The sequence below is a fragment of the Amphiprion ocellaris genome, chromosome 14, assembly GCF_022539595.1.
Source record: "Amphiprion ocellaris isolate individual 3 ecotype Okinawa chromosome 14, ASM2253959v1, whole genome shotgun sequence".
Taxonomy (NCBI): domain Eukaryota; kingdom Metazoa; phylum Chordata; class Actinopteri; family Pomacentridae; genus Amphiprion; species Amphiprion ocellaris.
Window position 1 is genome coordinate 24,564,488 of NC_072779.1, and position 14,288 is coordinate 24,578,775.

At 39.8% G+C, this 14,288-nt stretch overlaps 2 protein-coding genes across 3 annotated transcripts; both read left to right on the top strand.

Annotated features, from left to right (window-relative positions):
- Positions 1–21: 21 nt before the first annotated feature.
- Positions 22–3,533, top strand: LOC111572714 (phosphatidylinositol-glycan biosynthesis class W protein-like). 2 transcript variants are annotated; one of them, XM_023276491.3, is made up of 2 exons: positions 22–152; positions 1,850–3,533. In XM_023276491.3, exons 1-2 carry the CDS (start codon positions 57–59, stop codon positions 3,350–3,352), a joined length of 1,599 nt encoding a protein of 532 aa, XP_023132259.2. In that variant the 5' UTR covers positions 22–56; the 3' UTR covers positions 3,353–3,533. The 2 variants fall into 2 exon arrangements, with proteins under 2 accessions (XP_023132259.2, XP_035806976.2); XM_035951083.2 differs by having other exon boundaries at positions 101–239.
- Positions 3,534–4,201: 668 nt separating this feature from the next.
- Positions 4,202–14,208, top strand: ggnbp2 (gametogenetin binding protein 2). Its single transcript, XM_023276489.3, has 14 exons — positions 4,202–4,330; positions 5,189–5,315; positions 5,610–5,690; positions 7,030–7,283; positions 7,448–7,546; positions 10,061–10,174; positions 10,274–10,483; positions 10,627–10,801; positions 10,888–11,076; positions 11,206–11,338; positions 11,486–11,611; positions 12,103–12,251; positions 12,347–12,559; positions 13,441–14,208. The coding sequence occupies exons 2-14, from the start codon at positions 5,223–5,225 to the stop codon at positions 13,642–13,644; spliced, it is 2,040 nt and encodes a 679-aa protein (XP_023132257.1). The 5' UTR covers positions 4,202–4,330; positions 5,189–5,222; the 3' UTR covers positions 13,645–14,208.
- Positions 14,209–14,288: the final 80 nt, after the last annotated feature.

Genomic DNA, 14,288 nt, shown 5'->3' on the forward strand with positions numbered 1-14,288 from the left:
ACGCAACACGGAAGTAAGCAGAGCAGCTCCCGTGTGCTTGCAGGCATGATAGTTGGATGAGACTCGGGTCTCCAATTAAGTGTAAAGAACAATGTTGTGAAACAGGTCTTCTTGAGAACCTGCATTCCTCACGCCCAACACACAGACCTGTGGTGAGTACTGACAATTAAACTCACAACTAGCCTGCTAACGTTAACAAACGACTCGCTAAGGTTGAAGAAATCCATTGACAGCTCTTGGTGAGTGACAAGAAATACTACTTGAGAAAGAAAATTAAAAATAAAAATAAAAATATATCCTGAGGAGCAGTTAAAAGTTTTATTTACAAGTGCTTTTGTACAGTCAAGCTAGGGCTAACCGTCAACGACCGTTTTAATGGGGAATCAGTAAATCAGGATTGAATAATGGATGTATACATGGTTAAAATGGGATTGTGAAGAGGAAGAGACCTACAGATCAATCAGACAGACAATAGAGAAAGGGCCGATATGTCAAGTAGGAAGTAGTTCTACTTAAATGTGGATTGTCCAGATTAACAAAGTTTGTGGAAAGACCTGCTGCAGCTGAAATTTTGAATGTTGTACCACAAATTCCATTGACCTTCATTGTATTGATGGCGTATCAGTCAGATCTCAAATTAAATCCACCTATCTGAACTTCCAGATTCCACTGGTGAGAAGCTAAAACATTCTAATTTTTTCTGTATTTTCTTTACTGATTTTGAAGAACAAAAAGTTTACCTGAAACACTGTAGAATACTTTAGGACACTAGTGCAACTACTCTGTTGTATAGACCTGTAAATATATATACTACAGTGTTAAATCATTTAATAGTTTTATTTATTGTTGCTATCATTGGTTTTTAATTGAAGGTTCAGGGCCCTGTGATAGACTGGTAACCTGTCCAGGGTGTCGCCTGCTTTCACCCTAAGTCAGCTGGGATAGACTCCAGCCCCCCATGACCCAAATGAGGATTAAGCAGTGTGTAGATGATGGATGGATGGATAGATGATGGTTCAGGGAGCACTGACATTCCTGTCATACGTTAAAAAAACAGTCATATTTCTGCTTTGACGCAAATAAATCATCTACAGTAACTTACAATCAAGACTCAGAATAGTTAATTATGTTTTCATTTTTGACTGACTGTTTGTTGATTTTATTTTTATTTAGTTCAGTAATTAGATCAGTTCATGCTTGCTATAATTCCACTCGTGTAAACCTTACTGCAAAACAGAAAAAATGCACTCTTTCATAATCCATGCGTACACCTCAAAAATAAGTGTCCAGAGGAAACAAGTTTGCTGAAAATCAAAATGTATTTATTCTGAGCTCAACCCAAGGATTTCACTGTAGGAACTGTGAACCTGAGCAGCAGGTCAGCTGTTTGTAGAAAAGCATTTAGGTTATTAAGACTATGTAGAGTCACAGTAACACAAAATGAAGAATAAAATAATGGATAAAGGCAGCATACCATGTCAATAAATTGTTCTCAGCCCCTCTCTCAGTTTGAAATAGTATCTGTAAACTTGCTGTTGGGTGAAGTCACAGCTGTTTGAGTCAAAAGAACAAAACATTCTGCCTAAAAGTGTTTTAGAGGAGCTGTATGTGAGTTGGTGATGCTGTGTGGAGCAGAACTCCGGCAGGGTCTGATTTGGACGTTAGGACACGGAGCTCGGCTCTGATGGGTCTGGATGTAAACTCTGCAATGCTTCACAAAGTTCTTATTCCTCTGAATTTAACGCCTGTTCCCATAATGCTTCAGTGTCAGTCATATTCAGACTTTTTTGTCTCTAAGTACAGTCATGTTTCTCTTTATGAAATAAATAATGAATTGTAATGTTTGCAGGTCATGGCTCAGAGGGAACTGAAGGAAGCGTTTGTCAGCAATCTCAATGGGACCAGCCTGGCGGAGGTGGCACTGGGCTCATTTCTCTCACCAGTGTGTCTTGTCAACAGAGGCCTCATTTTGATCCTCTACTATCAGTCCAAAGGGACTCTACCGCTGCCACTTCCACTGTTTTCTCACCTGCTTCTAGATCTCTCTGTGCTTATTCTTCCCCTCATTGTGTCATGCACTCTTCTGAGCAGCATTCTTCTCCAGGTCACCATAAGCCTCATCTTCGTAGCAGCTTCTATGTTTTGCTACATCTACCGAACCAGCAGTTATTCTTCTGCTCAGCACCCACAGAACGCTGTCAGCAGCTTCCTTCAGAGTCATGTTCAGTTTGACCAGGTTCCCTTTGTGACTCTCTTCAGAGTGTTTGTAAATGTGAAAACAGTCATCAGCATTCTCGCCGTAGATTTTCCTGTCTTCCCAAGGCGATATGCTAAGACGGAGACCTATGGGACGGGGGTGATGGACTTTGGAGTTGGAGCATATGTCTTTGCAAATGCTCTCGTCTGTCCTGAGGCCCGGAGGAAGAACATCTCAGGATCCAAGATAAATCATATCACAAAGCAGCTAGTGTCTGTGTGGCCTCTGGTTGCTCTTGGTATGGGGAGACTAGTAAGTGTCAAGATGTCCAACTACCACGAGCATGTGACAGAATACGGCGTCCACTGGAATTTCTTCTTCACACTGGCCATCGTCAGAGTTGTGGCTTCTATACTTTTGACTGTTTTACCAGCCACACAGTCGTGGGTCTTTGCCCTGTTGATGAGCGGATTCTATCAGTTTGCTCTGGAGACAAGTCAGCTGAAGGCTTTCATTATCCACAACAATGACAGAGAGAGGGACTTTCTGCATGCAAACAAGGAGGGAATATTCTCCATCATGGGCTACGTAGCCATCTACCTGACAGGAGTGCAGATCGGACTCTATGTGACGCAACCAAGATCCCGCCTTAAAGAGTGGCTCAGAGCACTTTTTACCCTCTTATTGGGAAGTTTTGTCCTGTATGCTCTTGTATGCACATGTCAGACCTTCTTGGAGCCAGTGTCTCGTCGTTTAGCCAATTTACCATTCTGCCTCTGGAGTGTTGCTCAGTCTTTGTTTTTTCTGTCCTGCCTTGGTTTAGCTGATATTGTTTTACTTTTTTCCAAACAAACAGCCGGTTGCCACTTGGTACTCTCATCATGGAATTTGCATAAAACAAAATCAGACTCTAACAAAATCTCTGACAAAAAAAGAGGAGAAGTAGAAAAACTGTGCCTCGTTCAAGCTATCAGCAGGAATCAGTTGTTGTTTTTCTTGCTTGGTAACGTCATGACGGGACTGACCAACTCAGTATTGGACACACTCAGCTGCAGCAGTTCATTTTCAGTGTGTGTTTTGCTGTTGTACATGTTCATAAATTGCTTTGGAATATATGTTTTACATCTCTGTGGAATTACAGTCAAATTCTGGTAAAACAAGAAATTTCATTCATGAAACCACAAGTTTCATTTGTGTATTTTGAAGGGAGTTTTTGGGGGAGTGGAGTGAAAATTACAAACACAGGGAACACTTAATGTTATAAATGTTGATCTGTAATGCCAGCCATACTCTTAAGCATATGTTTATTTATGTAAATAAATACCTGTATTTCATATTGGGTGTTTGAACAACTCTTGTTTGTCTTGTTTATAATTAATGCACTCTATTTATATTGGATCAGACTACAATATCAATCAACCAAGAAAACTTTATATATTGTACTTTTCAAATGTAGTTCAGGTACTTACAAATAAGTGACAAAATATTGTAAAACTAGATTTAGATACGCTATATCCCTGAACATTTAGTAAAAAGCCCTGAATCCATTTATCTGTCATTCAGTTGAAATTAACCCCTCAAGAATAAGAGGATATTGTTAATCAGAAATGAAAGTAGCCAACATTTTAAGTCCTCTGTGTGTCTTTCAAGCAGCAACTCTACTCCAAACTGCTTGGCACTTGCGTATTTTGTATGAGCTTATGCAAGAGAGTGCAGTTACAGGGCTTATCATTGTCGGCATCTGCTGGTAGTTTGTGAACTAATTCACTCAGGTAAGAATTCAACGCTTTGGATGTAAGAAGATTTTTCAAATAGAACAAGGATAAAGACAACAAGCTGCAGGAAGGGCAAGAGAAGGTGAAGGAAGAGTTATCTCCTGTTACTACAGTAGGGTAATTTCTTAGGATAAACATGGACAGAACTTTCAGATGGGAATCCTCAGAGTTTTATTTGGGAATGAACGTCTCTCCTCTCAACATAACCCTATGCTGCGCCCCCTAGTGGCCGCGCGCTTTACGACGTCAGCTGACGTGCGAAGGGCAAAGTTCAAATCAGTAATGTAGAGTCCGCCACCGCAGCAGCCTCGCTCACTGTCGCACTTGTTTATTTTTTAAGGGGAACTTTCACAAGAGGGTAAGTGAAAACAATGCCTGGTTTTATTCACATGTACATTTATTATACCGAGGCTGCAGATTCTGGACAGTCTTTCAAACGTTAGTAGTAAAAGCTGACGAAAGTGACACTCGCTAAGTAGCCAGTCATCCAGTTCAACTTTATATTAGCCGTATATTAGCTTGCTAACGTTAGCCTTATAGGACAGCGATGCTAACGAGTAAGTTAGCCAAGTTTCCTGGCATCGACAGGGCGTAGACAAACTGTGTCAACATTACAACACATATATCATTAGTTAAGGTGGTGTCAACTCCAACGTATAGTATTAGCATGAGGATATTAAGCACAGAATACACCGACCGGCTTCCTCAGTTTCTAAAATGGCAAATGAAATTAGCTAGCAGGCTAATGTTAACTAGCTAGTCGCCGGTATTTAGTTTGTCGAGCTCATACAGTCTATGGTCGAGCTACGCGAACAGACGCGAGGGTGAGTGAACCTGTCGTCATAACTTAAATAATTCTGGCGAAAACGCCTGCAAACGGATTTTATGAATTATAACATAATAACCTTTCCCCACGCAAGCCCTTGTTTCTCAGGTTGTTTTGCTAACTTAGCTGGTTAAATTTGGGTCAAGACAAATCTGTCTTTAAGTTCCTCTAACAGTGTTTGTAATCTATTATCAGACGTTGTTAATTTCAGTAAGTGCACTATGTGTTGCACTGCGTTTAAGTGTCAGGTAATTAGTTAAATAGCTTTTGTTCTAGTGACAAGATTGGTGTTGTAGTTAGCCCGCAATGACCTGTAGTAGATTAGCATTAGCTCGGTGTAGCCGGTGCTCGTCACATTTGGTCAGTCGGTCTCTTGTGTGTAACCTGCAGGCGAGCTGCACCACAGCCCCATCTGCAAGAAGTGATGGCACGTCTTGTAGCAGTTTGCAGGGAAGGGGAAGAGGACTACCCCTTCCTCGCAAGACAGATTCCCCTGTACATCGATGACACACTCACGGTTAGTAAGCTGTTCAACGTATGTATGACAACAAGGAGAATGTCAGTGAAGCTCACAGTAGGGATGTGGCTATTGTTGTGATATCAACTTAACATGTAGCAAGGTGTGGATGCACACATTTAAGGACAAAATCCCAACTCTGATTATGTTTATGCATTCCACATGTGCCTAAAATGTGACATAGTACAGTCTCAGGAGCTCATTTATTCCTTGTGACTATCAGTGCAGATTAAATGAGGGTCTGAGAAGTTTAATATTGTGTAATAACGGTTGACTATTTTCTCTTGCTGTCAGATGGTGATGGAATTTTCTGACAGTGTATTGGATGTTGACAGCCATGAAATAAGCACGTCTCATTGGAAACAATTTTCTGAGGTGAGTAATTTTATTTTAAACAATGTCCCTCTTAAAGTGTAAAAAAAAAAAATAAAAAAAATTGGCACATAAGTTTTTATGGATGCAGACGCTGAAAAGTGGCCCACAAGTTGCCTCCATGCCTGCAGATGTTCACCCACAACAATTACCCCAATATTATTTTGCAGAAATGCTGTCACTGCATTCTCTGCTCATTAGCTCACCTCTAAAGAAATACAAAGACGCCAGAGTACTTTTTTTTCCTACAGCTGCATGACAACGGAGTGCGACGCAAGACTAATTTGATTTTGGTTTGCCAATCTTGGCTGGTGATCAGTCATCAGTCAAAGTAGGATTGACTAACACATGACATGTATATTTGATTTTGGTAACCTAACTTTATAACAAGTACTGTTGTTAATATTTACTTTTATCTCTACATTAACAGACAGCGTGGTGCAAGAAAAGGTGCTTTAACTCATTAAACATGAAATTTAATTACATGCTTTTGAAACGCTTGATTGAAAGCAATTTTAGATATGCTTGTCGATGCAGCAGGTGCTTATATTTGAGTTAGCCTTAGCTAACGTAGCTATAGTGAACCTAGGCATACTGTTAAATCAAAAACCAATGGAGGACAGGCCCATCAACTTAATTGCTTGCCCATGTAAATGAATTTTTAGAACGCTATAGTACATTCAGTCATATAGTTAGAAAATTTTACCACTATTGTTTACCAGGAATCCTTCTAATGAAGCTCCAGTCAGTCACATTCTATTTTTCACTGACATATGTCACTCTAGATCTTGCAGCATGCTGTCCATCAATGCCATCTTACACTATGTGCCATTTCTCTGTCTTAGTGGTGCACTGTTGCTCAGGCTAGTTCAAATATAAGCACCTGCTGCATCGAAAATGGCGTATGAAATTTCTTTATAATCACATATTTCAAAAGCACTGCAACAGAAAGAACCAGGATGTTTCATGAAAGCACAGTGTGTACACCACATTTTCAGTGAAGATAGTCGTAAAAATGTTTACTTACTTATGATGAGTCATTACCATTAAACTTACACATGCATAATGATGTGACAGTCTGATCAGCCAAGTGTGGCCAAATAATATTGAGCAAAGTCTTATGTGTCTATGAAATACACGCAGCAGCATATCACTGTAGAGTACGCATATGCCACTGAACCAGGAGTAGCAGACCATCGGCTACTTTTTGATCTTGGCTCACCTGTGAATTTTTGCTCTTGCCATGCTACTGTGTACACAAGCTTAACCATAATGTGTGTAGTTTGTCTGCATGTGACTTGTTAACAAAGTGGTGACAGATGTGTGATTCCCTTGCCCTCAGTATCACTCCAAGTTGAAGCAGCAGGACTTGAATATTGCCCTGATGGTGACATCCAGAGAGGTGTATAGTGCATTATCTCAGTTGGTGCCATGTGTGGGCTGCAGACGAAGTGTAGAGCGCCTCTTCTCACATTTAGTGGAATCTGGGAACCCAGCCCTTGAGCCACTTACAGTGAAGCCCACAGGCATGCTTTCTGTCACCAAGGCCTGTTTGGCAGATGTGAAGAAGCTCTATACCCTCTTCTACGTCCATGGGTAAGATACAGAGAAACGTGTCTCTATTTGTTTTTACTGGAAAATGCATTTTTCTATGAATCGACACTTTATTAGATAGATAATACTGGTGTATTTATAACAGTTCTTCAACACTACACTGGATTTTTGCATATTTTAATTGTGAATTTATTATTGATTTACAGGTCAAAGTTGAATGACATGATTGATGCAATTCCAAAAAGTAAAAAGAACAAACGCTGCCAGTTACACTCCTTAGACACACACAAACCTAAGCCTTTGGGGTGAGTAGTATTCATGTTTTCATGTATTTATTCATCAGACTATATCAGTTGTTTACATCAGCATTTAGTTTGTATGAAAGTTGTGGTTCGAGACAAGCTTTGAGAAGTAGAATAGTATGTTTTTCCTGTAAGCAGGACCAGTGTGTTAAAGTTGTCCTATATCTACCATGAAGTGGAGGTTTTAAGAATTAAACTGAAAGACATATAGAAGACAATAGCTTGGACATCTGTTTGACCATTTGCGCCCACCCTGGAGGTTTTAGAGGAGCTTTGGGAAGCTTATTTTATACATTGTTGGCCTTGTGAACAGCAGCACATGCCTAAAATGATGTCATTACCTGCTTTGTGGTGTGCTTTGGTGTCTTTTTTCAAGCTGCCTCAGCTTGACTCAGCTGGCACTTACGCAAAATGGGTGAGCTATAAGTATGAGTCTGTGAGCAAATCTTCCTCTATGGTCCATTAATGTAGGAGCAGAGGGATTCACACATGGCACATATGTTTTTGTTCCTTTCCACTGCAAGCAAGTGCTTGGCTTGAAGGGAATACAAAAGAAACTTTGGATTTGTTAAATTCTCAGTTTAAAATTTGCCCGATCTTCACTTTACTGTGTATAGTGCTATGAGATGACATATGTTGTAAATTGGCATTAAGCATAACAACAGCTTTCTAGGCAAGGCAATGTATTATAGTTTTATATGTGGGCAGTTACATACATAAACATGAACTTAAATTTGCAAAGTTGGTTAGCAGACACCAATATAGGGTTTTAAATGCCTTTTGGGGAGTTGTCTGATTGTGCTTATTAAAGCTTGGTATTGAGTACAGCTTTGGCCATAATTATGGTTCTGACAAGAAATCATGTCCTGTGGAGAATATAACATTTTGTAGAACTCGGATACACTTATAACCCGTTTAGCATTTTTTAAAAGATTAAACAAGCCTTTTAATGTAGAATAGCTGCATATTTAGTAGGCCTGAAATGATTCCTCAAGCTATTAGAGTAATTCGATTACTAAAATTCCTCTAGGCAAAATTCTTTGAATCGTGGCTTCGTTTAATCCACTCCATACTGGACCCCAGATCACTAACTGGTGGTCCAAGTCCAGACCCAGACTTCATCCCATACAGATCCTAAACTATAATCAGTAAATTATAAGAGGATTTTAAATTCGACGAGACGCTTCAGTTTTAACCGGTGCAGCTTTTCTAGTGTTTACGATATTTATCAGATCAGAGAACTGAACTACGAAGGCAATTCAACATAGTCAGTTTTTCTTTGTGTGAGTCAGCTCGACAAAAACTAAAACCTCACTCAGAGTTAACAGGTATGAAGATGGTTATCAAGTTTCTTTGTTAACTCAGACTTTCCACTTCAAACTCATCCACACAAACAGCGTTTAACGTATCCTTTCTGGACAAAATGGGCAGATCGCCAACAGGATGTTTTAATCAAGAACAATGAGGAATATTAAAATTTATGATGGTAAAAAGTGCTACGACTGGAAATATTGCAAGACAGGAATGCTGGTTAAACGTGCATAATATATTTATTTCACCGATCAATGCAGCTCATTATTGATAACAGACAGCTGCACAATAAAACTATCAAACTCCATGTAGTTAAACATGATATTGTACTAAAGTGCATTTAGGTCTGCCTCATAGTGAGGGAAATCACTTTAATTTGTGGCCAAATCAAAGTGAAACTAATGTTATTTGGGCCTTTTTTGTTATGTCTTTTTTTTTATGTGGACATTGCCTTTTTTGAATTGGACTATGAATATCGTCCTGCAGTTAAGACATTGATTTATCAAACCTATACACCAGTTGCTTTTTTTTGTTTATATTAAACAGGACAAACATGCTTAGACTAATGGTGTGTGTCAATGCTCATCTTGCATTTATGTAAATATTAAAGAGCTTTCAGTTAATGGCTGTTTAGTTTGGATTTAACTATGTGGAAAAAAACAGAGTTATGTCAGTCCGTCTAAGGCTGATAATTATACTGTGATTTGAACTGGGGTATTACCACATATCCATCTCCTGGCATACACAATAATTTGATACTTCTTTCTCACAGAAATCATTACACAGTGCTTGGGAACATACGGTACACAGAAGCATTTGCCAGAGTGTGATTACTGGGAATAGACAGCCTCAGTCAGACAAAGTGGTGTTTAGACATAACTGTGGGTCATTTAGCCACTTAAGAGCCCAATATTTCCCTTTATGCTGATAGAGACGTAAACAGTACGGAAAGAAGAGTGAATGCTGAAATTAGCTTCTCCATGTGGCCAGAAAAACAACTCCTAACGAATGAAATGTTTTTGTGTCAGCAGTGTGTTGAAATACCAGCTGTTTTAAAACAGTTTCAACATGTCAGTTTTAAAAGAATGTCAGTGTTGCACATTTAGCTTATTTCTGCTGTTGCAATGTGGCCATAGTCTTTTTACAGGTTTAAGAGGTGATAATTGTGCTTTGTGACTGCATCAGTATGATAACTGTATGTTACAGGGGAAGCTGGATGGATGTGTGGGAGCTGATGTCTCAGGAGTGCAGGGATGAGGTGGTCCTCATTGATAGCGCAGGTCTCCTTGAGACACTGGAGACATACTTGCGTAAACACAGGTAATCTCATACTGTCATAGCACAAATTTCTGGATTTCCACTTGGTTTTCTTTGTTCAGCTTTGTGTTACGAGGTTAAATGGAAACTTTCTGTTACCAGGTTTTGCACAGACTGTAAAAATAAAGTGCTGAGGGCATATAACATCCTGGTTGGGGAGGTGGACTGCAGTAAAGAGAAGGGGTACTGTGCTGCCCTGTATGAGGGACTTTGCTGTTGCCCCCACGAACGCCACATCCATGTGTGCTGTGAAACAGATTTCATCGCTCACCTCCTTGGCAGGGCAGAGCCTGAGTTTGCAGGAGGCTATGAGTAAGTCAAATTTAAACTGTGATTACAACCACAAACATTTGCCATTTATGAATTTAGTACAATAATTTATTGCCATTGTATGTTCTTTTTTATTGTGTTCAGTTCAGTTCATGATTGCTTTCTCCATTTGTTTCTTTTTAAAGGCGCAGAGAGAGACATGCAAAGACCATTGACATTGCACAAGAGGAAGTCCTGACCTGTCTGGGTATTCACCTCTACGAGCGGCTGCACAGGATCTGGCAGAAACTACGAGCAGAGGAGCAAACCTGGCAGATTTTGTTCCATATGGGAATTGATGCACTACGCAAAAGTTTTGAGGTTTATACAGCTACATACAACACATTTATCAGATGATTAATGCATTGTAGCTTTGTGATAATGTATTTATCACCCTGCCCCTCTAGATGGCAGTGGAGAAGATGCAAGGGATCAGTCGACTGGAGCAGTTTGTCGAAGAGCTGTCTGAGGAGGAGAGAGCCAAAGAGCTGAAGCAGGAGAAAAAGAGGCAAAAGCGAAAAAATCGGCGCAAAAACAAGTGTGGCTTTGAAATGTCAGAACAGGAGGCAGAGGACAAGGAGAAAACTCTGGACGAGGTAATCCACTGCTAATGATGAGAGTCTGGGGCATGAGACTGCCCTTGTGCTTTAATTAGGATTTGTGCATTATTCTGCAGCTAGGTATGTTTGCCTGAATGTCACTCTGGTCATTCTGGTGTGTTGCAGAGTTCTCTTGAGTCTGTGGAGGGCAGTTGCAAGGCGTGTGGCAGCCATGATGAGGAGGAGGAAGTCGGCTGTGAAGCGAGTGTCGCCACCAATGGGAGCCCATCCTGCAGTTGTCCAGACAGCAGCAAACAAGGTAAAAAAGCACAAAGACTTCACTACAAGCTGTTAGACTTGTCTATTCATTAAGGTAATGCATTACTAAGACAAGTCCTTCCAGTACTTTGATGTAAACACAAATACGGAGCTGACAGGTAATCACATTTCTCATTTGTTTCTCCAGATTTGTCCCCCCACAGCAACGGTAGCGACTACGGCTACTCCTCAAGTATAGAGGGCAGCGAGATGGGATCACGAGAAGGCTCTGATGTCGCCTGCTCTGAGGGAATCTGCAACCATGACGAAGCAGGTCAGGTTTGAGCAGCCCTGAAACAACTTACAGCATTAATAACTTCAGCTTATTTTTAAACACTATACCTGCAAACTACCGGTAGTCACTTTTCAGTGGCAGCCACCATTTTTAGGGGGAGTTAGGTGTCTGAAGAGGCTTATAACTGACTCATAATTATGTCAGTTGAATTTTACTTGGGGAATAAATAAATATGCATTAGAAAAAATAAAAAACTAATTTTTGAAATTGGTTATATATTGTGGTTAAAATAGTCAAAATTCAATAAAATATGTATTTATGTTGTTTTCTCATTACATTCTAATCTCAAAACATTCCAAACGCTTCATTTCTGCATGAAAAGGGGAACATCCCTCTAACCGCCTACCCTGATTTGGATAAGCATCTTGTCACCTTTTCTACTTACTGTAGCATTCGTAGTTCTGAAATATACAATGTAGTGTCTTACTCTATTTTCCCCTAACTGTCTGCTTTTTTTTTACCCTCTGAAGGTGATGACCCAAATGTCCATCACTGTGCTGAAGACAAGGAGGAGGATGGAACAGACAGTTGCGTGGACTGCTGGCCACACTCTGAGGACAACACTCAATGCAAGAGTAAAAAGAAGAAAAGGAAGGGCAAGACTTTCTGCCACGATCAGGTGACAAAAAAAAATGGAGAACTGACGTAGTGTGTGTGTGCAGAATATTCAACAATGTTGAATATTCACAAGCTAACATGCGTGCATTTCTGCAGGTACAAAAAGGTGAAGGTTGTATGTCGGATGGGAACACAACAGGCCGTAGTCCACCATCAACGCACACATGCCGAACCAAAGAAATCTTTTCCTCCCTATGTGGCGATAAATTTGCCAACATTGCACTACGGTTACCATGGACAGTACATCAGAAGAACCTCAGCCTTGATGTGAGGCCTCCAGAGACAAACATTAGTCTTGTGGAACTCCTGGTAAGTCAGAACTGAGTTTAAAGATAGACCTTTCTTTCGTCGGATTGTCTGCCCTCTCACAGTAGGACAGGAAAAGTAGTAACTAATAACATTTCCCCTTTGAGTCCAAATTCACATCCCACCGTATCGGTTAAATTTATCTCTAAATATTTATTGCACTGAGGTGTTGCACATATCAAATAAACCAATATGTTAGTATCTATGCAGTGCAAACATTGCATAGATACTAACATAATGCTAAGTTGATATTGGATCACAAGTGGAACCAGAACTTTGTAAGTAGGTTGTTAAATATTTGTACATACTGAAGTAATGTTATGAGGGCAGATTAAACTTCTAAAAAACATTTATACTAATTTCATTAGGTCATGGAGTTCAGATGATACTGGTTGTTACTCTCTGCGACAGAGCAGTTGAAACGATTCCGCTTTCTACAGCATAGGTCTAACATTACATCCCACTCTGTGTTAAACACAAAATTATGCATTCAAAAGTTGCGATCCAAGGATGAGTGCAGTTCACCAGTGTGCAAGAGGGTAGTGGTGATTGTCAACTCTTCAGGGCCTGAGTCAAAGTGGCTTTTTTATGGGCCCCTTGTCTAGTAGGCTACTGTGAACACCTCAGTAAATAAATTAAGGACATTTATTTCCATTGACACAAAAACAACAAGATAGAACTTCTATGAGAAGCCCTGAAGTTTAAAAGTAAAGGTTGTGAAGCTTCCCCAAAAGGTTTTTACTGATTTGAAAAAGAAACAAGACCATGTATTCTTTGAACTACACCTTATTTTACCGTTTCTTAAAAATAATAAATACAGCCGTTACATTCCTTACAAGCTCCTCCATGTAACCTCTTCCACTTCGGTTGTGTTCCTATCACAGGATGATTCAGAAGTGACTTCTGATGAAGAGAATTGTCTGACACAGGATGAAATCCAGGCGTTTTTAGAGAGAAACCAGTCCTTCTACAACAACCGCCACCAGTACCGACAGCTCCTGAAAGAGAAATTCACCAACTACTGCCGTGCCACTAAGCGGAGTAAGCCAGTCTGTGGGAAGTGGTTCGCAACAACCAGTGTCAATTAACTACACTAGTGACATCTTCTCCTGGGACAAACACTCATGACCACTGCTGCAACATTGTTAAGAGAAGATGCATCTCTGGAGTACCTTTGGTGTCTTGTTCAGTCATTTCTCCTTTGAAGTAAATGTGATTATTACTTTCTCTTTGTCATTTCTCTCTCTTTTGCACTTGTACAACACACTTTCCCATCTCATTTCTTGGCGACTTTCTTCTCTGTAGTTGTTCTCTTTGACCAAGCCTAGCTATTTGTTGTTGGTCTTCTGTAGGGTTTTTGGGTAAGAGCACAGTGGAATCAATAATCAAGCTTTGCAAGCTGTGACATTAGGCATACATTTTAGGAGTCTTATGTTTGTTTTTTGTTTATTTTTTAATTTTTGGTTTCTATTTTGTTTCTCTTTGGTGACACTTCAGTGTAGTAAAAAAGGTTGTACGATTAAATGTGTACAGAAATTCTAAATATAAAGATTTTACAGAGAATAAACATCCATTTGTAATAAGGATTTGGGTGTGATGTTAAGAGCGCAATGTGCAAAATTTACTAAATAAAGAATATTTATTAATATGCATTATGCATTTGTGTTATTTATTGACATTATGAGTGTCAAGTGGCAAATTACTTTGTCAATCAAACGCTACCAACACGGGA